This window comes from Babylonia areolata, chromosome 7 (genome assembly GCF_041734735.1).
Source record: "Babylonia areolata isolate BAREFJ2019XMU chromosome 7, ASM4173473v1, whole genome shotgun sequence".
NCBI classification, from domain to species: Eukaryota; Metazoa; Mollusca; class Gastropoda; order Neogastropoda; family Buccinidae; genus Babylonia; species Babylonia areolata.
In genome coordinates this window covers 34924214-34947039 of record NC_134882.1, presented here as the reverse complement: position 1 = coordinate 34947039, position 22826 = coordinate 34924214, and the positions used below count along the sequence as shown (strand labels likewise).

Here is a 22826-nt window from a genome sequence, read left to right as displayed (position 1 = left end):
TGTTCTGTTGGAGTCCTTGAGCACTGGCTGTGTTCTGTTGGAGTCCTTGAGCACTGGCTGTGTTTTGTTGGAGTCCATGAGCTCTGGCTGTGTTCTGTTGGAGTCCTTGAGCACTGGCTGTGTTCTGTTGGGGTCCATGGGCACTGGCTATGTTCTGCTGGGGTCCATGGGCACTAGCTGTGTTCTGTTGGGCAAAGCATGGAGAGGGACACCTTTTTTTCTTTCTTGCACATATTTCTGTGGGGAATGGAGAGAAGAGGAGAGAAGGCTGGACATGGACAGTGGCACTGGCTTCATTGTGAGAATGTATGAGTGTATACATGATGTCAGGAGAGTGTGCTGTATGATGTCAGGGTGTGGTGTGTGATGTCAGGAGAGTGTGGTGTGTGATGACAGGAGGGTATGACAAGAGGGTGTGGTGTGATGTAAGGATGGTGTGGTGTGGTCAGGAGGGTATGGTGTTTGGTGACAGGAGGGTGTGGTGTGATGCCAGGAGGGTGTGGTGTTTGGTGACAGGAGGGTGTGATGTGATGTCAGGAGGGTGTGGTGTTTGATGTCAGGAGGGTGTGGTGCGATTTTCAGGAGGGTGTGGTGTGATGTCAGGAGGGTGTGGTGTGTGGTGACAGGAGGGTGTGGTGTGGTCAGGAGGGTGTGGTGTTTGGTGACAGGAGGGTGTGGTGTGATGTCAGGAGGGTGTGGTGTTCAGTGTCAGGAGGGTGTGGTGTGGTGTCAGGAGGGTGTGGTGTTTGATGTCAGGAGGGTGTGGTGTATGATGTCAGGAGGGTGTGGTGTGCAATGTCAGGAGGGTGTGGTGTTTAATGTCCGGAGGGTGTGGTGTGTGATGTCAGGACAGTGTGGTGTGTGATGTCCGGATGGTGTGGTATTTGGTGACAGGAGGGTGTGGTGTGATGTCAGGAGGGTGTGGTGTTTGATGTCAGGAGGGTGTGGTGCGATTTTCAGGAGGGTGTGGTGTGATGTCAAGAGGGTGTGGTGTGTGGTGACAGGAGGGTGTGGTGTGATGTCAGGAGGTTGTGGTGTGGTCAGGAGGGTGTGGTGTGATGTCAGGAGGGTGTGGTGTGGTCAGGAGGGTGTGGTGTGGTGTCAGGAGGGTGTGGTGTTTAATGTCCGGAGGGTGTGGTGTGTGATGTCACGACGGCGTGGTGGGTGATGTCCGGATGGTGTGGTGTTTGGTGACAGGAGGGTGTGGTGTGATGTCAGGAGGGTGTGGTGCGATTTTCAGGAGGGTGTGGTGTGATGTCAAGAGGGTGTGGTGTGTGGTGACAGGAGGGTGTGGTATGATGTCAGGAGGGTGTGGTGTGGTCAGGAGGGTGTGGTGTGTGGTGACAGAAGGGTGTGGTGTGATGTCAGGAGGGTGTGGTGTGGTCAGGAGGGTGTGGTGTGTGATGACAGGAGGGTGTGATGTGTGATAACAGGCGGGTATGATGTGTGGTGTCAAGAGGGTGTGGTGTGTGATGTCAGGAGGGTGTGGTGTGTGGTGACAGGAGGGTGTGGTGTTTGGTGTCAGGAGGGTGTGGTGTGTGGTGACAGGAGGGTGTGGTGTTTGGTGTCAGGAGTGTATGGTGTGTATGATGTGAGTTTTACAGTTTGATGAGGGGATGTGTTACAGTAGTGAGGGATGTGTGTTACAGTGTGGTGAGGGATGTGAGTGTTAACAGTGGTGAGGGTTAGGAGTGTTACAGTGTTGTGAGGTGTGCACGCGATAAAGTGTGGTGATTGTTGTGAGTATGACAGTGTAGTGAGGGTTGTGAGTCTGACAGTGTGGTGAGGGTTGTGAGTGTTACAGTGGTGGGGGTTGTGAGTGTTACAGTGATGAGTGTTATAATCGTGAGAGTTGTGAATGTTACAGTGGTGGGGATTGTGAGTGTTACAATGGTGAAGGTTGTGAGTGTAACAGTGTGGTTAAGGGTGATTGATACATTGGTGAGTGTTGTGAGTGTTACAATGGTGTGTTGTGAGTGTTACAGTGTTGAGGAATGGCTGCTACAGTGGTGAGGTGTGAGTGTTACAGTGGTGAGGGTTGTAAATGTTATAGTGTGATGAGGTGAGTGTTACAGTCTGGTGAGGGGTGTTAGTTTTACAATGGTGAGGGTTTTGTGAGTGTTACATTGTAATGAAGGATGTGTGGGTTGCAGCAGTCAGAGATGTGAGTGTTACAGTAGTAAGTGAGTTTATTGTTATATGGAGCAGATGTGAGTATTACAGTGTGGTGAGGGATGTCAGTGTTACAGTGTGGAAAAAGCTTGGTGTTATGGTGTGAAAAAGCTGAGTGTTACAGTGTGGGTAAAGTTGGGTGATACAGTGTGGTAAAAGCTGAGAAATACAGTATGGTAATAGCTGAGTGTTACAGTGTGGGAAAAGCTGGGTTTTACAATGTGGTAAAAGCTGGGTGTTACAGTGTGGTGACAGCTGAGTGTTAGAGTATGGGAAAGTTGTGCATATGGGAAAAGCTAAGTGTTACGGTGTGGTAAAAGCTGGGTGTTACAATATGGTAAAAGCTGAGTGATACAGTGTGGGAAAAGCTGGTTGTTACAGAGTGGCAAAAGCCAAGTTTTGCTGTGGTCAGGGCTGAGTGTTACAGCGTGGGTGATTGAGGTGAGTGTAACAGTGAGTGAGTGTTACAGGAGGATTGAGGTGAATGTTACAGGAGGATTGAAGTGAGTGTAACAGTGAGTGTTACAGGAGGATTGAGGTGAATGTTACAGTGGGTGAGTGTTACAGGAGGATTGAGGTGAGTGTAACAGTGAGTGTTACAGGAGGATTGAGATGAGTGTTACAGTGGGTGAGTGTTACTGGAGGATTGAGTTGAGTGTTACAGTGGGTGAGTGTTACAGGAAGATTGAGGTGAGTGTAACAGTGTTACAGGAGGATTGAGATGAGTGTTACAGTGGGTGAGTGTAACAGGAGGATTGAGGTGAGTGTTACAGGAGGATTGAGATGAGTGTTACAGTGGGTGAGTGTTACAGGAGGATTGATGTGAGTGTTACAGTGGGTGAGTGTTACAGGAGGATTGAGATGAGTGTTACAGTGGGTGAGTGTTACAGGAAGATTGAGGTGAGTGTAACAGTGTTACAGGAGGATTGAGATGAGTGTTACAGTGGGTGAGTGTTACAGGAGGATTGAGGTGAGTGTTACAGTGGGTGAGTGTTACAGGAGGATTGAGGTGAGTGTTACAGTGGGTGAGTGTTAGAGGAGGATTGATGTGAGAGTTACAGTGGGTGAGTGTTACAGGAACATGATGAGGAGATCCCGGACACCACCCTCCTCATCCACTTCTTCGGCTCCAAGGGTACGCAGGTCCTCAACTACAATGACTTCCACAAGTAAACCTCTATCAGTGTCTTCTTCTTGTGTCTGCCTTCTTCATGTGTGATAGTGTGTGTGTGTTTATCTGCAGTGCTGGTTGGCTCTCTGTGCCACTTTATGTATTGTCTTTTTTGGGCTGTCTGCATGAGGTTATGCATGTCTTCTTGAGGTGTGATATCAGTGTTAGTGCTTATCTCGACATTACTGGCTGTCTGCACCAAGTTGTGGATGTCTTTTTGAGGTGTGATTTCAGAGTTTGTTCTTATCTCTGCATTACTGGTTGGCTGGCTGTCTTACGTCGTGTCTGTCTGCTTAACCCTTTGAGCCCTGAGTTCCTGAGCAATTTTAACCCTTTTGCCTGAGCTCCTGAGCCAAAATTGGCAAATAATTGGTATTTAATGTGTCAAGGCAGATATAAAAAGAGTGCCCTGACCACTGCTTTACCGGTGGTAGAGAAAAATGACATAATGCCTAGCCACCGGTTGAACAGTGCGGTGCGTAAACACTTGTGTCGTGTTTTGCTATTGGTTGACTTATATTGAAATCGATCTTCTTTATCCAAAGCACATGCACAAAACTCAGTAAAAAGGTGCGGCCATGTTGGTACTATGTTCGCTGACGTCAGAATATTACGGTTTTTCTGAATGGCTCTTCAGTATAAGTCAACCAATAGCAAAACACGACACAAGTGTTTACGCACTGCTCAACCGGTGGCTAGGCATTATGTCATTTTTCTCTACCACTGGTAAAGCGGTGGTCAGGGCTCAAAGGGTTAAAGTTTGATGTCAGTCTGTGTGTGTGTGTGTGTGTGTGTGTGTGTGTTTATCTGTACAGTGCTGGTTAGCTGTCTGCACCACTTTGTGTGTTGTCTTCTTTTGGCTGTCTGTACCAAGTTGTGTCTGTCTTCTTGAGGTGTGGTGTCAGTGTGTGTTGACCTGTACAGTGCAGATTGACTGTATGTAGCAATGTTCACTGTCAGTCATAATTTGAAAGGTTGTCTGTGTATGTTTGATGTCTGGCCATCTTTATGGCCCTGTCTGTGTCAGTGGTGATGTCAAATGTCTGTGACAGTCTGTAAGACTGTTTATGTGTCAGATGTTGGATGTCTGTGGTAGTGTGTAAGACTATGTGTCTGATGTCTGTGATGATCTATGAGACTGACTGTGTCTGATGTGTGAGTAGAACGATGTAATAATCTGGAGACTGTGTCTGAGGTAAGATGTCCTTGATAATCTGTAAGACTGTTTATATGCCTGATGTCTGTGATAATCTGTGATACTGTCTTGTGTCTGTTGTCTATAATAATCTGTAAGACTTCTAAGTGTCCAGTGTCAGATGTCTGTAATAATCTGTAAGACTGTTTATGTGTCTGATGTCTGTGATGATCTTTAAGGAGCAGTTTAAGAAGTGCGATGTGACAGAAGAGGATGAAGGGAGCAGTGTTGCTCATGTTCCATTGTACAGAAGAGGCTGAAGGGAGCAGTGTTGCTAATGTGCCATTGTACAGAAGAGGACGAAGGGAGCAGTGTTGCTCATGTTCCATTGTACAGAAGAGGACGAAGGGAGCAGTGTTGCTCATGTTCCATTGTACAGAAGAATGAACAGATCTATGTCATGCACTGCTACAGCAAAAGAGAACCGTGTGCTGTTTTTTTTCTGTGTGACATACACATCACTCCTGCCAACCTAGCTGGGGACGTGGCAGCATCATGATGACAGTTATGATCATTATGATGCAATGGTAATGATGATGATGATGACAATGGCAATGATAGTGATGATGAAGATAATTTTGGTGATGACGATGTTCATGATGATGATGACAATGACTGTGATTATGATGAGTTTGGTGATGATGATGATAATGACAATTTTGGTGATGATGATGATGATGATGACAATGACAACAGCGATGACAATGATGATGATGATTATGATGATGATGTTGACACTGACAGGTTCATGGCCAACCTGCAGAGTGAGGTGATAGAGCTGGAGTTCATGGAGTTTTCCCGGGGCCTGAGCACCATCTCTGAGGTGGACTTTGCCAAGATCTTGCTGCGCTACACCAGCCTGGACCGTGGCCAGATTGAGGAGTGTCTGGAGCGAGTTCGGTCCAGAATCCCTCAGGAAAAAGTCAGTGCATGTGTTTGTTTTTTCTTCTTCTGTGCAATGCAGCTTTGCTATCATTGTCAGTAATTACATTTACAAAAACTCAACTGGCATGTTACACATAACACACATACACATGCACGCATGCATGCATGGGTGCACGCACGTGTGTGTGCGCGCGCGCACACACACACAACACACACACACACACACACACACATGCACTGAAACAATAATTCTGTGCAATCCATGGTCATGGTTGTCCATGTTTGTGTGTGTTTGTTTGTATTTATTGTGTTGTAATTTATTGCTATCAGTTAGTATTTATATTCATTGTGTTTGTTTGTTTTTTCTTTCAGGGGATCTCACTGGAGGACTTTCGGCAGTTCTGTCAGTTTCTCAACAGCCTTGACGATTTTGCCCTCACAATGAAGATGTACACCTATTCCCAGAAATCTGTTTCCCAGGGTATATTCTTCTATGCTCTCCTCTCACCCACTTCCTTAATTGTTTGAATGAAAGAATTTGTCATCTATGAACATTTCACATTTCTATTTCACATTTGACATAAGCTGAGAATAAGACTGGCCCTAAGATGGACCCTTGTGGTAATCCATGTACAATCACTGTAAATTTTGAGGTTTGATTATTTTTCTGTTTAGGTTTCCTGTTGGAAAGAAACTATTGTATACCATATATAAAATCCACTGTTGATATATAGATATTATATATGAATTTGTGCACTAACAAGGAATGACTGATCACATCAAAGGCTTTTTAAAAATCTATGATATGTCCATCATATACTTATGTTATTATGATATTTCAATGGAAGAGAAAGCAGCACAGTAAAACAGAGGTATGTGTGTATATATGTGTGTGTGTGTGTGTATGTGTGTGTGTGTTGTTTGTATGTGTGCATGTGTATGTGCATGTGTGTGTGTGTGTGCATGTGTGTGTGAATGTGTGTGTGTGTGTGTGTGTGTGCGTGTGTGTGTGTGTGTGTGTGCATGTGTGTGTGTGTGTGTTGTGTGTGTGTGTGTGTGTGCATGTGTGTGTGTGTGTGTGTTGTGTGTGTGTGTGTGTGTGTGCATGTGTGTGTGTGTGTGTGTGTGTGTGTGTGTGTGTGTGTGTGTGTGTGCAGAGGACTTTCAGCGAGCAGTGAAGGTGTGTACAGGCCACACTCTGGGTCCACACATCGTCAACACTGTCTTCCAGATCTTTGACTCTGATTACGACGGTCACCTCAGCCACCAGGAGTTCATCAGCATCATGAGGGATCGCCTGCACCGCGGGGCAAGGGTGGGTAACCCTGTGGCAAGGGGCAGAGCACTGTGTGTGGGGGTGGTGGTGGTTAGTGTGAATATCATGAGGGATCGCCTGCACCACGGGACAAGGGTGGGTAACCCTGTGGCAAGGGGCAGAGCACTGTGTGTGGGGGTGGGGGTGGTTAGTGTGAATATCATGAGGGATCGCCTGCACCGCGGGGCAAGGGTGGGTAACCCTGTGGCAAGGGGCAGAGCACTGTGTGTGGGGGTGGTGGTGGTTAGTGTGAATATCATGAGGGATCGCCTGCACCACGGGGCAAGGGTGGGTAACCCTGTGGCAAGGGGCAGAGCACTGTGTGTGGGGGTGGTGGTGGTTAGTGTGAATATCATGAGGGATCGCCTGCACCGCGGGGCAAGGGTGGGTAACCCTGTGGCAAGGGGCAGAGCACTGTGTGTGGGGGTGGGGGTGGTTAGTGTGAATATCATGAGGGATCGCCTGCACCACGGGGCAAGGGTGGGTAACCCTGTGGCAAGGGGCAGAGCACTGTGTGTGGGGGTGGTGGTGGTTAGTGTGAATATCATGAGGGATCGCCTGCACCACGGGGCAAGGGTGGGTAACCCTGTGGCAAGGGGCAGAGGACTCTGTGTGTGGGGGTGGTGGTGGTTAGTGTGAATATCATGAGGGATCGCCTGCACTGCTGGGCAAGTGTGCAAAACCTCATGGCATAGAGTACCATGCTTTGTGTGTGAGTGTGTGTGAGTGTGTGTGTGTGTGTGTGTTGGGGGGTGACGGGGTGAATGTATGTGAACGAACATCTTGAGGTATCCTGTGCACAGGGTGGAAAGGGTAGGTAACCTCATAGCATGGAGCACCACACTGTGAATGTGTGTGTGTGTGTGTGTGTGTGTGTGTGTGTGTGTGTGTTGTGTGTGTGTGTTTTGTGTGTGTGTGTGTGTGTGTGTGTCTGTGTGTGTGTCTGTGTGTGTGTTGTGTGTGTGTTTTGTATGTGTGTATATATGTGTGTGTGTGTATGAGTGTGTGTGTGTATGTGGTGTGTGTGTATGTTTATGTGTTTGTGTGTGTGTGTGTGTGTGTGTGTGGATGAAGGAAGACTTGCAACACAAGTCCAGGTTAAGTACACATGTCAGAAAGGATGGCTCACGGTATGGTCATACAACCTCTCCCCCCACGCTCCCCCACCCCAACCCCCCCGCACACAAACCATGCACACAAATACACATGCTGCATAAAATAAAAAGGGCAGAGCCAGTCTTGTTTGAGTGCATTGAATGAAAGCCATTGTAATTCTCTGTGTTTTGAGTAGACTAAATGAATTTCATTTTAATTCCCTGTGTTTCAGTCTCACTTGATGCATACCAAGAATTCCTGGGACAGCTTCCGTGCTTGTGTTCGCAATGAAATGCGATCTTTCTGATCAGCTGCAAGACTTGGACAGTTTTTTGCAGCATGTTCAGTGCAGTAACCACCATCATAGCATAGAGATTTAAGGATAGTGTAGAGATCTAAGGAATTGTATAGAAATCTAAGGGTAGTATAGAGATCTGAGGATAGTACAGAGATCTAACTATGGTATAGAGATCTGCAGGTATGTGACGACTGTCAGCATGATATTCTGACCTATAGGGAAAGCTTTCAGATGATACTCTGACCTACAGGGAAAGTTTAAAGATGATACTCTGACCTGTAGAGACAGCTTTAAGATGATACTCTGACCTATAGAGACAACTTTAAGATGATATTCTGACCTAAAGGTAAAGTTTAAGATGATACTCTGACCTAAAGAGAAAGTTTAAAGATGATATTTAATTACACTTACTTAACCATGATCCACTAGTGCAGACTCTGGCAGGGGTCTGATTCCTGTCCTGTGCAAACTACTACCCTCCTATGCGGAGAAAATGAAAGTAGCTACGGCTGATAACGTCCCAAAGTAGTTGATATTCAGATCTACAGAGAAAGAAAGCTTAAAGATGATATTCTGACCTTTTGGTAATGCTTAAGATGATACTCTGACCTTTAGGGAAAGTTTAAAGATGATACTCTGACTTTTAGGGAAGGTTTAAAGATGATACTGTGGTCTATAGAGACAGCTTTAAGATGATATTCTGACCAAAAGGTAAAGTTTAAGATGATACTCTGACCTAAAGAGAAAGTTTAAAGATGATATTCTGATCTATAGAGAAAGAAAGCTTTAAGATGATATTCTGACCTTTTGGTAAAGCTTAAGATGATACTCTGACCGAAAGGGAAAGTTTAAAGATGATACTGTGACCTATAGAGACAGCTTTAAGATGATACTCTGATCTATAGAGAAAGCTTTAAGATGATATTCTGAACTATAGAGAAAGCTTTAAGATGATATTCTGACCTACAAGGTAAACTTAAGGGTGACATAACAATCAACATGAAAGCATGATGTGTTATGGAGATGTGTAGGAAAAGCTTTAGGAAGATGTAAAGATCTTAATCTACACTGAAGGTGATACAGTTTTCTTGACTTTAAGATGTATGCCTGCAGATGGTTTCTCTTACCTCTATGTCTTTTTGATAATATACCAAAATCCTGTGTGTGTTATGTGTGTGTGTGTGTGTGTGAGTGTGTGTGTGTGTGTGGCATGTGTATGCATGTGTGCGTGAGTGTGTACTTCCATGCGTGCACATGTGCTTGCATATTCTTGTTGTCTGTGCAATGTTCTGTACATACGTTTTAAAAATTTTTTTTTTAAATCTCATTCTTGACACATTTTCTCCCATTTACTGGTATCACACAATTCAATTTTTTTTGTAAAGTGATTCTTCCTTTTTTTTGGAAAATTCAGAATTGATCTCTTGTGCAATATTCTGGGTGCAATGTCCTGTATATTTCACTGATGTGCAATATGTGCTCACTTAAGTTATTGCTCACTTGAGTTATTTAAGAAATATATTTTAAAAAAAAAAAGAAAAAAAGAAGAAGATTAATATAAACTGGAGATCCTTAAATGGTCCTTTTGGAAATCCTTCCTGTGATAAGCCAAAGGCAAACTGCCTGGGAGTGCTGTATGAAGCAAATTTGCCGTGCTTGTACTTGTCAGCAGCTGATCTTGGAACTAGGGAATAGTTTACAGCAGATCAACAGTTGAAGTGGGAATTCAAGAATAGTTTACAACAGATCAACAGCTGACCTGGGAATCATTTACAACAGGTCAGCAGCTGGATGAGGAATTTGGAATAATTTACTGCAGATCAACAGTTGAAGTGGGAATTAGGGAATAGTTTACTAGAGGTTGGCACCTGAGCTGGATATTGGGGAATAGTTTACAACAGGTCAACAGATAGATTGGGATTTGGGGAGTAGTCTACAACAGGTCAACAGCTGTACTAGAAATTGGGGAATAGATGACAGTAGGTTTGCAACTGAACTGGGAATTGGGGAATAGTTACTACAGGTCAACAGCTGAACTGGGCATTGGGGGATGGTTTAGAACAGGTCAACAGCTGAACTGGGAATTGGGGAATAGCTTACAACAGGTCAACAGCTGAATTGGGAATTGGGGAATAGCTTACAACAGGTCAACAGCTGAATTGGGAATTGGGGAATAGTTACTACAGGTCAACAGCTGAACTGGGCATTGGGGAATAGTTACTACAGGTCAGCAGCTGAACTGTGAATTGGGGAATAGTTTACAACAGGCTAACAGCTGAATTGGGAATTGGGGAATAGTTTACAACAGGTTAACAGCTGAATTGGGGAATAGTTTACAAAATGTTAACAGCTGAATTTTTTAATTTGGGTATAAGTTAATAGTGTGGCAGCTGGTCAGCATTTGAACTGAGAACTGCAGTGTAATTTGGGAAACAGATTTTAAATGTTTCAGGACTGATCTTTTGGGACTATAACGAGAAGAAAATGGATTCCATAAAGTTTAACAACTATTTGACTTATTCATTGCAAAATTAGTCATACACAGAGATCTGTTTTGGTCTGGGGAAAAAAGACAGTAGATTCAGTTCACATGAAGTTTTGGGGAAGTGTTTCTGGCCCAGGTGTGAGCTGTGTGTGTGTGTGTGTGTGTGTGTGTGTGTGTGAATCTCAGTCACTGCTTTGTGTTCCCAGTTGTGGTGTGTGAGAAGATCAGAAAAAGCTTTCTACGGGTGAACCATATAACAGGCACATGCTGTCTGTTAGTCTTTGGTTGATAAAGCTTGCAAACTATCACATCACTTCTTGAAGCTTGAGTGCTCAGAAAGCCCAGACTGTTGTATTTATTTTAGTACTTAGTTACTTTTTATGATGGTATTTTACTTTTTGAATATATATTTTATGTGTATTATGTGATATTGGCTTTAGACTTGGATTTTCCTCTGTAGAATGCATGTTTGCGGATGACATAGTTCTCATTGCAGATACACCACGAGGTCTTCAGAATCAACTTGATATTCTTAACAGTGCATGTAAAGACCTACATTTGAACATTAACAAAGACAAAACAAAGGTAATGGTTTTTAGAAAGGGAGGTTTTTTGAGTAGATATGAGAAATGGAATCTTGATGGAAATGATCTAGAAGTTGTAAACGAGTACAACTATTTGGGTTTTATTTTTTCTACAAAAATGAGTGTTTGCAAAGGGGTAGATGCATTGGCTGTCAAAGGCAAACGAGCTTGTTTCGATTGTGTTAAGTATGTAAGTAAGTTAAGTGAAATGACTGAAGCATGTTTCTTTAAAATTTTTGATACCCAAATTCAGCCTGTTCTATTGTATGCTTCAGAAGTATGGGGATTACAAAGACTGGAAAATATTGAGAAAGTCCACACACTTGCAATTAAAAGATATCTTAATGTACCACTGAAAACACCAAATAAGTTTGTGTATGGAGAGACAGGTCGCTACCCATTATATGTCAACAGTGCAGTCAGATGTATCAGATACTGGTTAAAAGTAATAAAAATGGATAACAGACGTTTCCCCAAACAGGCATATACCATGCTAGTTACTCTAGACAACAATGGCAAAAAGTGTTGGGTCTCTCGCATAAAAGATACACTCTTTAGCCTAGGGTTTGGATACGTCTGGCTGCATCAAGGGGTTGGGTGCGAAAATCTTTTATTTCTTTGCTTAAACAACGTCTAACAGATATTTATGTACAAGAATGGGAAAGCTCGGTAATGCAGAAAAATATGTATAATTACTATAGAACATTTAAATTTACCTTTGAAAATGAAAGATACTTTGATTTTGTGAACATAAAATGTTTTAGAGACTGTATTGTCAAATTACGCTTGGGAATATTACCTCTTAAAGGAGCTACTTTGAAATCATTTTTCAACAATAACCAGGATAAACTTTGCAGCTTATGTGCAGTCACAGAGGATGAGGAACATGTAATTTGTGTTTGTCCTTTGTATTCCGAAATTAGAGATAAATACCTGGACTATTGTAGCATACAATCTCTACCACAATTGCTAAAATGTGACAGCATGCTTAAAACTAGGAACCTAGGAATTTTTATCTTTTATGCATTGAAAATTTGAAACAATTTCGTAGGTAATATAGATGAGTAATGCCCTCTTTACTGGCTTGTTTCATGTTTTCGTTTTTCCTTAATAGGCATTCTACATTGTTCTTTTTGTTTCTAGGGGCCGGAGGCCTGTGGAATAAAATTTTGTTCTTGTTCTTGTTCTCTGTAGAATGCATTGTTTGTATCCTCTCTCTTATTTATTTATTTATGCATTCATTTATTTTGAAATGTTCTTGGATTGTTTGGATGTTTTGTCTATACTTAAAAAAAAAAGTGATATTGATTTTGAGCCTGAAGTTGCTTGTACTTCATGAGATCCATATGAAACACTAACCATCTTACTGGAAATAATGTGATTAAATTTCCTTTTCCCCTTCATGCACTCTGTGTCTGCTTGTATCTGCTGTGGAGAATATGAATTGAAAAAGGAAGTGAGAAATGCATCAGTGTTCAACAACTCTTTTCAGACACATACAAAAAACTACAGTAGGTCCACATTACAGAATTCTTCAAAAGAAATGCTGCAGATTTACATGACAGAAACGCTTGCATTACAGAAATGCCTCTGTCCTCTTACCTTATGAACACACACCACTGTCTTCTTTCCCCAAGTATGAACAGACACACACTTTAAAATCCTTTAAAACAAATTTTATAATCACCCCTTTTCAAACAGTCTCTACATAAATAAGGCACTCCATTCCATATCTGTGTTCTTTGGATTAACATCGGTTTCTTCCATGTTTATTTGCTAACATGTGAGCATGTATGTAGTGGAGTGTTGGCCTAGAGGTAACGCGTCTGCCTAGGAAGTGAGACAATCTGGGTGCACTGGTCCAAATCACACTGGCAGTCGCCAGTATTTTCTTCCCCTCCACTAGACCTTGAGTGGTGGTCTGGATGCTAGTCATTTGGATGAGACAATAAACTGAGGTCCCGTGTGCAGTATGCATTTAGCGCATGTAAAAGAACCCACGGCAACAAAAGGGTTGTCCCTGGCAAAATTCTGTAGAAAAATCCACTTCGATAGGAAAACAAATAAAAAAAGTTTGCATGCAGAAAAAATACAATAAAATTAGTGTTGCTGTCAGTGTAGCGACGTGCTCTCCCTGGGGAAAGCAGACTGAATTTCACACAGAGAAATCTGTTGTGACAAAAAAAAAGTAATGCAAATACAAATGTATGTATGTCTGTGTGTGTGCACGCACATGCACACTTGCGCTTTTTATATGCATGAGTCAGCAACACTTTTCACACACACACACACACACAACACACACACACACACAGAGAAAAACAACAACAGTTCCCTGGCTTCACTGAGTGCCAGCAGCAGGAGTCTGCACCACACGACTGATGTCCCGAGACAGATGTTTGCAGATCACCTCCACAATAAAGCCAGTCTCTTTCAAGGCACTGTGGTCCGGGATGAGATGACCGTCGAAGATGAAGTCAGGTTCTTCTTTCTGTTACACAACCAACATCAACTTGCCTATGATTCTGTCGGAGTTCATGCATGCTGGGTATTTTCATGTCTCCATTACCCACCGAACACTGACATGGGTTACAAGATCTTTAATGTGCGTATTTTATCTTCTGCATGCATATACACATGAAGGAGGTTCAGGCACTAGCAGGTCTGCACATTTGCTGACCTGGAAGATCGGAAAAATCTCCACCCTTTACCCACCAGGCGCCATTACCGCGATTCGAACCCGGGACCCTCAGATTGAATGTCCAACGTTAAACCACTCCGCTATTGCGCCTGTCATAGGTTTGAGCATTTTGTCATAGATGTGTCTGCAGCCCAAGATCTCAGGGCAGAGAAGAGACACCAAGCAGTTAATCAAATTGAACTGATATGAAATAATGGCAGAGAAAAAGAACAGGAAGGAATGAAGGAATGGGAGAAAAGAGACAGACTTATACCAACTTCACGGAAATAGGTGTAAGTGGATATCAATACCAATTGTATATTCAGGCTTTTCAGCTTACACAGATCTGACCCCTTCCTCCAGAATTAAAAAAAGAAAAAGAAGAGAGAGAGAGAGAGAGTGTGTGTGCGCGGGCGCACACGTGCGCATGTGTGTGTGTGACACACAGATACAGACATACAGACACGCAAAGACATACACAGACACAGACACACACTGGGCAGATTATTCCAGAAATTAACAACTCTCTTAGTAAAAAAGTGTGAAAAAAGGTTTGATTTGGTGAATGTCTTCATTAGTATTAGTGGGTGTCCCCTGGTATGATTACTGTCCTTTACAGTGAAAAGATTTTGTACAGTGCTCTTATCATAATGTCCATGTAGAATCTATGCATGTTCTCAAAGTCTGACTAGCGCATTTGTTGGGTTGTATCTTATTCTATTTCTCTTTTTCGTCACAACAGATTTCTCTGTGTGAAATTCGGGCTGCTCAAGTTCCCTTGGGAGAGCCTGTCGCTACATTGAGAGCACCACTTTTTTTCCCCTTTGTGCAGTCTTATTTGTTTTTCCTATCGAACTGGATTTTTCTACTGACAGAATTTTGCCAGGGGCAACCCTTTTGTTGCGCTTGAGTGCATGCTGCACACGGGACCTCGGTTTATCGTCTCATCCAAATCACTAGCGTCCAGACCACCACTCAAGGTCAAGTGGAGGGGGAGAAAATATTGGCGGCTAAGCCGTGATTCGAACCAGTGCGCTCAGATTCTCTCGCTTCCTATCCTATCATATCATATCAATATCAAGGTGTGCAGGCCTGACAAGGCCTTTTGCCCGCTTGAAGTGGGGAAGAAAAAGAGAGTCCCCACATATGTTTGGTGCATTTTTCAACATTGAGTCCTAGGCGGACGTGTTACCTCTAGGCCATCACTCCACTAAGCTGCTGGTCAGGCATATGTCTAGCAAATGTGGTGTAGCATATATATATTTTTTCCGAACGCAGTGACACCTCCTTGAGGAACTGAAAATGAAAACTAAATGAAGGCCCAGACAGAAAGTCAGGCCTCCCAGAGAATATGTTTGGGGGAATTGGCAGTAGTAAGACAACTTAAAACTTCCGCTGTAGACATTCACGTGGCTGAGGTCCGAAAACCAAAACAAAAGCAGAGGGCGGATGGTGTATAAGTAGCTCTAATCGTAACTCAAAGGTACGGTTACACGCATGTATATGTGGCAGAAATGCGCTTAGTTAGGATTAATTTCTTCCATTGGTAACAGTGACTCTTAATAGCCGTGTTTTAGCTGCAATTGCATTAGTGTTGAGTTGTATGTGGTGCTCACAAGTACACGGACGTCTTATGCGCCAGTCAAGAAATACCATTTTCTTCCATAACTAGTGACATTGGGGAGATTTCCCCAAGTGAAAGATTAACCAGTTAGCGCTAACGTGGAGGAAGTGATTGATCCAACGTTTTTCTGCTCGTGCAGAGTGAAGAGAATTTTGTTCTCATTCACAACTGACAAGCCATTGTAACTGTTTACTTTCGTTTTTATCTTACTGCCCCTTATGAAAACAAACAAACAAACAACCCCCCCCAAAAAAAACAAACAAACAAAACAACAACAACATCAACAAAAAAAAAACCCAAAAAACTTTAACTTATTGCATACTTCTGTTTCTAACAAGGTAAAAATATTTAACTTCAGTTTCGTCAAATCAGTTTGACAGTAGATTTTTTGTGCTTGCCAAATCCGTCAGTTATGCTGGTCAGCACATCACTCAGCCTCTGCTAGCAGCACTAGCAGATGGGGTTGGGTCAGGGCCATATAAAGGCAATGGATGGGCCCCATCCTCAAAGCGATTCTCATTGGAGGGACGTTCCAAGAAGGAGCATTATGTTTGTACAAACTTCATTTTATACTTCAAGGAGACATTATCTGGAAACCTTTAAACCCTCAGTTGTATTTTAAGTTCGGAAAGAAAGAAAATCTTTTGATCTCTGTTACATACAGATCTCCAAACTGTATGGTAATGAGGAAAGTATAGCTTTAAATGATATCATTGACAAAATATACCAGTCTATATATCTTGACAAGATGCAGTTATTATTGTGAGTGATTTCAATTATCCGGATATTGTTTGGCAGAATGAAAATGCAGGGACTTGTTAATGGAAAAGACAGAAGAACATTTTCTTTTTCAAGCAGTGAAAGAGCCCTCAGCTCATTTCAGAGGGCTGCAAAAAGCAAATTCTGTTTTAGATTTGGAATAAAATTCAGTAAAAGATATACATGATATTGATTATCTTTTTTAATTTCCTGATGTAGGAAAGGGTCACCATGTCACAATTGCTTTAATGTGCCATTCATCCGGGGCTCAGCATATATATATATATATATATATATATATGTGGAACAGGGAGACTATACTGTTGGGGCCAGACAGTTCCTGAACAACCTTAGAGTCTAACTGAAAATGCAGAGAAGCACACATTTGGTGTACTGAAAAAGAACTCATGGCAACATAAGTGTTGTCTTCTGGCAAATTTCTACCTATGGAAGGAATCCACTCAGATACACACAGTGATAAGCACACACACACACACAGACACACACAGACACTCCCCTCCCCCCAATACACACACACACACACACACACACACACACACACATATGTATATATATATATATATATATATATATATATATATATATATATATATATATATATATATGCATGCACTCTAGGCTTGACTAAGTGTGTTGGGATATCTGCTTTGCAGATGTGGTGTAGCATATGATCTGTCTGAATGCAGTGACACCTCCTTGAGAAACTGGAACTGAAAGCAATAAATAAAAGAATGTAAGAAAAAAACTATTTTTTCCATTTAGTTATTATAAACAAAGGAACTGTTTTCAGGAAAAGATGGTTGCCCAAACTTTATTAGATGATATCAGTTTAAAGCACAAAACATACAGAATCTACAAGAAATCCTGGACAAAGGAGAGCTGAAATGTGTATGCTTAAGCATGTGAAATTAAGTAAAATGGGCCATGCATAAATCAGTGAAATAGCATGAAATAAAGTTAGCCAAAACTATTAAAAATAACGCTAAAATGTTTTATGCCTATGTGGCATAGAATACAAAACAAAGATAAAGGCATAGTAAACCTTTTCAAATCAGAAGGAACTTTGACAAAAATGTAAAGTTGGAAGCTATAAGTTATTATTATTATTTTTTTTACAAGTCTTTACAAGGGAAGACCTCATTGATCTTACACACTTATGATAATGAGTAGACAGCACCTTATCTACCATATAATTATCTTGAAAGCAAGTATGATAAAAGGCTGCCTGATAATCTTTCACACCAGGTGCAGTCATACTTTGGGGAACCTTTCAAGAATATTCTTTCAAGGTGTAATTTCAATTTCAGGATACTGTTATATCTGTAGATTAAAAAAAAAAAAAATTAGAAACTTCCTAGAAACTCAGCTTAACTGTGAAATTTAACAGTTCTTAAAAAATATTCAGTGGTTTCTGATTTCTCAGTATGTAACAGGTGACTGGTGAGGAGATCACTTAGACACTGGTGTGTAATGTGAAGGTGTCCCTGACAGCGAAAAGGGTGCAGTATTATGCTTGTAGATGTTCTGAACAGAAAGTTTACATAGATTGTTTTTTTGTGATATGTACAGTACTATTCCATGCAACAAAATAGACATTTTGTGTAATATGTACAATAGTAATTATTCTGAAACTTGTATTGTGCAACAAATTCGACAGTTTGTGTAATTTCTACAATACCATTCTGAAATTTACACAGTGTAACAAATAGACATTTTGTGTAATATGTACAATACTATTCTAAAACTTAAATAGTGCAACAAAATAGACAAGTTGTATAATATACATGTACAATAATATTCTGACACATAGTGCAATGAATTATGTGTCACTCACTATCAGTGACACATATGAGAGGGAAGAAAACATAAATAAATCTTAACTTCTGTTGGGTTTGGCACAAAATGCACAAAGTTTTCCTCTTCATTAATGAAGCATCTTTCTTAAGTCATTTTACGCAGAAGGCGGAAACATACTCGTTCACACAATATTTCAAACTACAGATGCTCCTTCCCCTTTGTGTGTGTATGTTTGACAAAGTGTTTTTGTGGAGGTTTGGGGCCTGGGGGTGAGGTGAGAGAGGTGTGTGATTCATGAGTGATGTTACACTGTTTTAAGAATTGTATTTCTACTAAATTCTAGCAATTTTTTAAACTATTTTTTAAATATTATATATTCCTGTCTTATTTATACTTGACGTTATAAGCGCTTAAGTTAGAGTCGCAGGATAAGCGCTGTGTAAATGCACATTATTATTGTTATTACTGTAATCATTGAGGTTGGTCAGCAGTGAGGGGTGACGACAGCATGGGGCCCAAGAAGGGGAAGGGGGAGGAGTGGCGGCAGTGTGGGAAGTGCCAGCGAGTTGTGCACCGGACTGACCTGGACCAGCATGCCCACAGCTGTCAGGACACGCCCACCTTTCTTCTGGACGGGGTGCTGCAGGCTCGAGTCCTCCACACCCCCGCCCTGCCTGTCAGAGGTAAACCTGGTGATGTGTGTGACAGAGTTGTGCTGTGATATGTGTCAGACTTTACTGTGATATGTGTGACAGACTTTATTTGTATTTGTATTTCTTTTTATCACAACAGATTTCTCTGTGTGAAATTTGGGCTGCTCTCCTCTGGGAGAGTGCATCGCTATACTACAGCACCGCCCATTTTTTTTTGTATTTTTTCCTGTGTGCAGTTTTATTTGTTTTTTCTATCGAAGCGGATTTTTTCAACAGAATTTTGCCAGGAACAACCCTTTTGTTGCCGTGGGTTCTTTTACGTGCACTAAGTGCATGCTGCACACAGGACCTTGGTTTATCGTCTCATCCGAATGAGTAACATCCAGACCACCACTCAAGGTCTAGTGGAGGGGGAAAAAATATTGGCAGATGAGCCATGATTTGAACCAGCGCGCTCAGATTCTCCCGCTTCCTAGGCGGGTGTGTTACCTGTAGGCCATCACTCCACTGTTATGTGTGTGACGGACTTCTAGTTGCGGTCAGAGGTAAACCTTGGGATGTGTGTGACAGACCTCTTGTGCGTACTGTGGTGTGTTTGACAGACTAGTACTGTGATGTTTGACAGACTTGTACTGTGATGTGTGCCAGACTTGTATTGTGATATGTGACAGACTTGTACTGTGATGTGTGACAGACTTGTACTGTGGTGTGTTTGACAGACTTGTACTGTGATGTGTGACAGACTTGTACTGTGATATATGACAGACTTGTACTGTGACATATATGTGTCAGACTTGTACTGTGATATTGTCAGACTTGTACTGTGGTGTGTTTGACAGACTTGTACTGTGATATATGTGTGTCAGACTTGTACTGTGATATGTGTCAGACTTGTACTGTGGTGTGTTTGACAGACTTGTACTGTGATGTGTGACAGACTTGTACTGTGATGTGTGACAGACTTGTACTGTGATGTGTGTGACAGACTTGTACTGTGATGTGTGACAGACTTGTAATGTGATATGTGTGACAGACATGTACTGTTATATGTGTGTGTCAGACTTGTACCGTGATATGTGTCAGACTTGTACTGTGATGTGTGACAGACATGTACTGTGATGTGTGACAGACTTGTACTGTGATATGTGACAGACTTGTACTGTGATGTGTGTGACAGACTTGTACTGTGATGTGTGTCAGACTTGTACTGTGATGTGTGTCAGACTTTTACTGTGATATGTGTCAGACTTGTACTGTACTGTGATGTTTAACAGACTTGTACTGTGATATGTGTCAGACTTGTACTGTGATGTGTGTCAGACTTGTACTGTGGTATGTGTCTGGCTTGTACTGTGATGTGTGACAGAATTGTACTGTGATATGTGTCAGACTTGTACTGTGATGTGTGTCAGACTTGTACTGTGATATGTGTCAGACTTGTACTGTGATGTGTGTCAGACTTGTACTGTGGTATGTGTCTGGCTTGTACTGTGATGTGTGACAGACTTGTACTGTGATAAATTGTGTCAGACTTGAACTGTGATGTGTGTCAGACTTGTACTGTGATATGTGTCAGACTTGTTCTGTGATGTATGTGAGATTTGTACTGTGATGCGTATCAGACTTGTACTGTGATGTGTGTCCTACTTGTACTGTGATGTATGTGTCAGACTTGTACTGTGATGTATGTGACAGACTTGTACTGTGATGTGTGTCAGACTTGTACTATGTGTGTGACAGACTTGTACTGTGATGTGTGACAGACTTGTACTGTGGTATGTGTCTGACTTGTACTGTGATGTGTGACAGACTTGTACTGTGGTATGTGTCTGACTTGTACTGTGATGTGTGACAGACTTGTACTGTGGTATGTGTCTGACTTGTACTGTCAGAGGTAAACGTTATGATGTTGCTGTTCTTCACTTGAAAAATTTTTTTTTTTCTGCTTTTCCCCCTCCCCACGTCCAATCCCTTATCCATTCTCCACATCTGTTGTATGAGTGTGAATGTGTGTGCTGAAGTGAGTGAATGTGTATGTCTAAATCACCTTGTGGTGAACAGACAATGAACCAGTGAGAAGAAAAAGAAAACACGCACGCACGCACGCACGCACAAGCACGCACACACAGACACAACGTCTGATATCACTGATAGTGAAAAGACGCTAAACAAAAGAACGAAACGAACGAAACGAAACAGACACAAGCACGCAGCACGCACACACAGACACAAGCACGCACACTCATTCACACAAACATGCGCACACACACACACCCAAGCCCCTCCCCAGGCCCCCCCCCACACACACACACAAGCACACACACACACACAGAGGCTATGCTGCATACTGTTGCAGACACGGTGAAGAAGCTGGGAGCGGGGTGGGGCGACAGGGTGGTGTTGCTTCACCCCGGCACAATGGGGGTGTGTGGCCTTGGGGTTGGTCAGCCCTGCCTGGTCAGTGGTCAGCACGTGCTGTGGTCATGGCCCTGTGACGGCCTGCCTCCCACCTCCCTCCTCCTGCCCCCCATCCTCCTCCACCTGCTGGGCGAGGGAGGGCAGAGTGTCGATGTCGTCACGGTGCAGCGCTTTCTGCCTCCGTCCGCTGACGCCCATCACGTCCATGTCTGTATGGAGTGAGTGATGTCTTTGGTGGTGTAACTATGAAAGATATCTGGTGTGTGAGAGTTATGTTTTGAGTGATGAGACAATGGAACGTATGTGGTTTGTGAGAGTTGCGTTTTGAGTGGTGCGACAATGGAGGGTATTGCCAAACTGAAAAAAAGTGTGTGTGAAAGTTGGGTTTTGTAACAATGGAATATGAGTGATGTAACAATGGAAGCCATGTGGTTTATAGTTGTGTTTTGAATGATGTAACAATGGAAGGTATGTGATTTGTGAGAGTTGTGCTGATAATGATATAAGCGTGGACGGTATTTGGTTTGTGAGAATTGTTCTATAAGTGATGTAATAACGGAAGTTATGTGGTTTGTGAGAATTGTGCTATGAGTGGTGTAATAACGGAAGTTATGTGGTTTGTGAGAGTTGTGCTATAAGTGGTGTAATAACGGAAGTTATGTGGTTTGTGAGAGTTGTGCTATGAGTGGTGTAATAACGGAAGTTATGTGGTTTGTGAGAGTTGTGCTATGAGTGGTGTAATAACGGAAGTTATGTGGTTTGTGAGAGTTGTGCTATGAGTGGTGTAATAACGGAAGTTATGTGGTTTGGGAGAGTTGTGCTATAAGTGGTGTAATAACGGAAGTTATGTGGTTTGTGAGAGTTGTGTTTTGAGTGGTGTAACAATGGAAGGTATGTAGTTTGTGATAGTTGTGCTGTGAATGATGTAACAATGGAAGGTATGTGATTTATGATAGGTGTGTTATGAGTGGTGTAACAACAGAAGGTGTGTGGTTTGTGAGAGTTGTGCTTTGAATTATGTAGCAATGTCAGGTGTGTAGTTTGTGCGAGTTGTGTTATGAATGATACAACAATGGAAGATGTGGTTTATGTGGCAGGAGAGAGAGTGAAATCTACCAGACGGATGTCTTCTCTCAAGTGTTGTCCAGTGCAATGGGTGGGTTGACATGTCTGTATAGCACAGAATGGATGGGTTGACATGTCTGTATAGCACAGAATGGTTGGGTTGACATGTCTGTATAGCACAGAATGGACTGTATAGCACAGAATGGATGGGTTGACATGTCTGTATGGCACAGAATGGTTGGGTTGACATGTCTGTATAACACAGAATGGATGGGTTGACATGTATGTGTAACACAGAATGGATGGGTTGACATGTATGTATGACACAGATTGGATGGGTCGACATGTATGTACAGCAAAGTAGATGGGTTGTTGTGTCTGTACAACTCAGGGCAGTTGTTGGGTTGACATGTATGTGTCACACAGAATGGATGGGTGGACATGTCTGTATAACAGGACAGTGGATGGATGGTTATTTTTGGATGTGATAGAATCCTCCACATCCCAGTCATCGCAGTATGGCAAGAAATCTGTTGTGCTAAAAAACGGACAGGCAGAAAGCTGACACACAAGTCGCCACAAATGAAGTGGTAAATTGAATGAGTTTGA

At 42.4% G+C, this 22826-nt stretch overlaps 2 protein-coding genes across 8 annotated transcripts in view; both read left to right on the top strand.

Annotated features, from left to right (window-relative positions):
• LOC143283993 (calcium uptake protein 3, mitochondrial-like) overlaps positions 1 to 12603 on the top strand; it is a 40106-nt gene extending 27503 nt beyond the window's left edge. For all 3 annotated transcript variants that reach the window (XM_076590509.1, XM_076590508.1, XM_076590506.1), the window contains 5 exons: positions 3250 to 3341; positions 5283 to 5460; positions 5796 to 5904; positions 6581 to 6738; positions 8066 to 12603. In XM_076590509.1, the coding sequence (XP_076446624.1) occupies positions 3250 to 3341; positions 5283 to 5460; positions 5796 to 5904; positions 6581 to 6738; positions 8066 to 8140 (612 nt within the window). In that variant the 3' untranslated portion in view covers positions 8141 to 12603. The remainder of the gene's footprint in view (positions 1 to 3249; positions 3342 to 5282; positions 5461 to 5795; positions 5905 to 6580; positions 6739 to 8065) is intronic.
• A 2676-nt stretch (positions 12604 to 15279) lies between these two features.
• Positions 15280 to 22826, top strand: part of LOC143283992 (ATPase family gene 2 protein homolog A-like) — a 27557-nt gene continuing 20010 nt past the window's right edge. For 2 of the 5 annotated variants that reach the window (XM_076590505.1, XM_076590501.1), the window contains exons 1-4: positions 15280 to 15363; positions 18573 to 18764; positions 21091 to 21370; positions 22250 to 22308. In XM_076590505.1, coding sequence (XP_076446620.1) covers positions 18590 to 18764; positions 21091 to 21370; positions 22250 to 22308 — 514 coding nt within the window. In that variant the 5' untranslated portion in view covers positions 15280 to 15363; positions 18573 to 18589. Of the gene's footprint in view, positions 15364 to 17716; positions 17784 to 18560; positions 18765 to 21090; positions 21371 to 22249; positions 22309 to 22826 lie in introns of those variants that run through there. The other 3 variants (XM_076590503.1, XM_076590502.1, XM_076590504.1) reach the window with 3 other exon arrangements.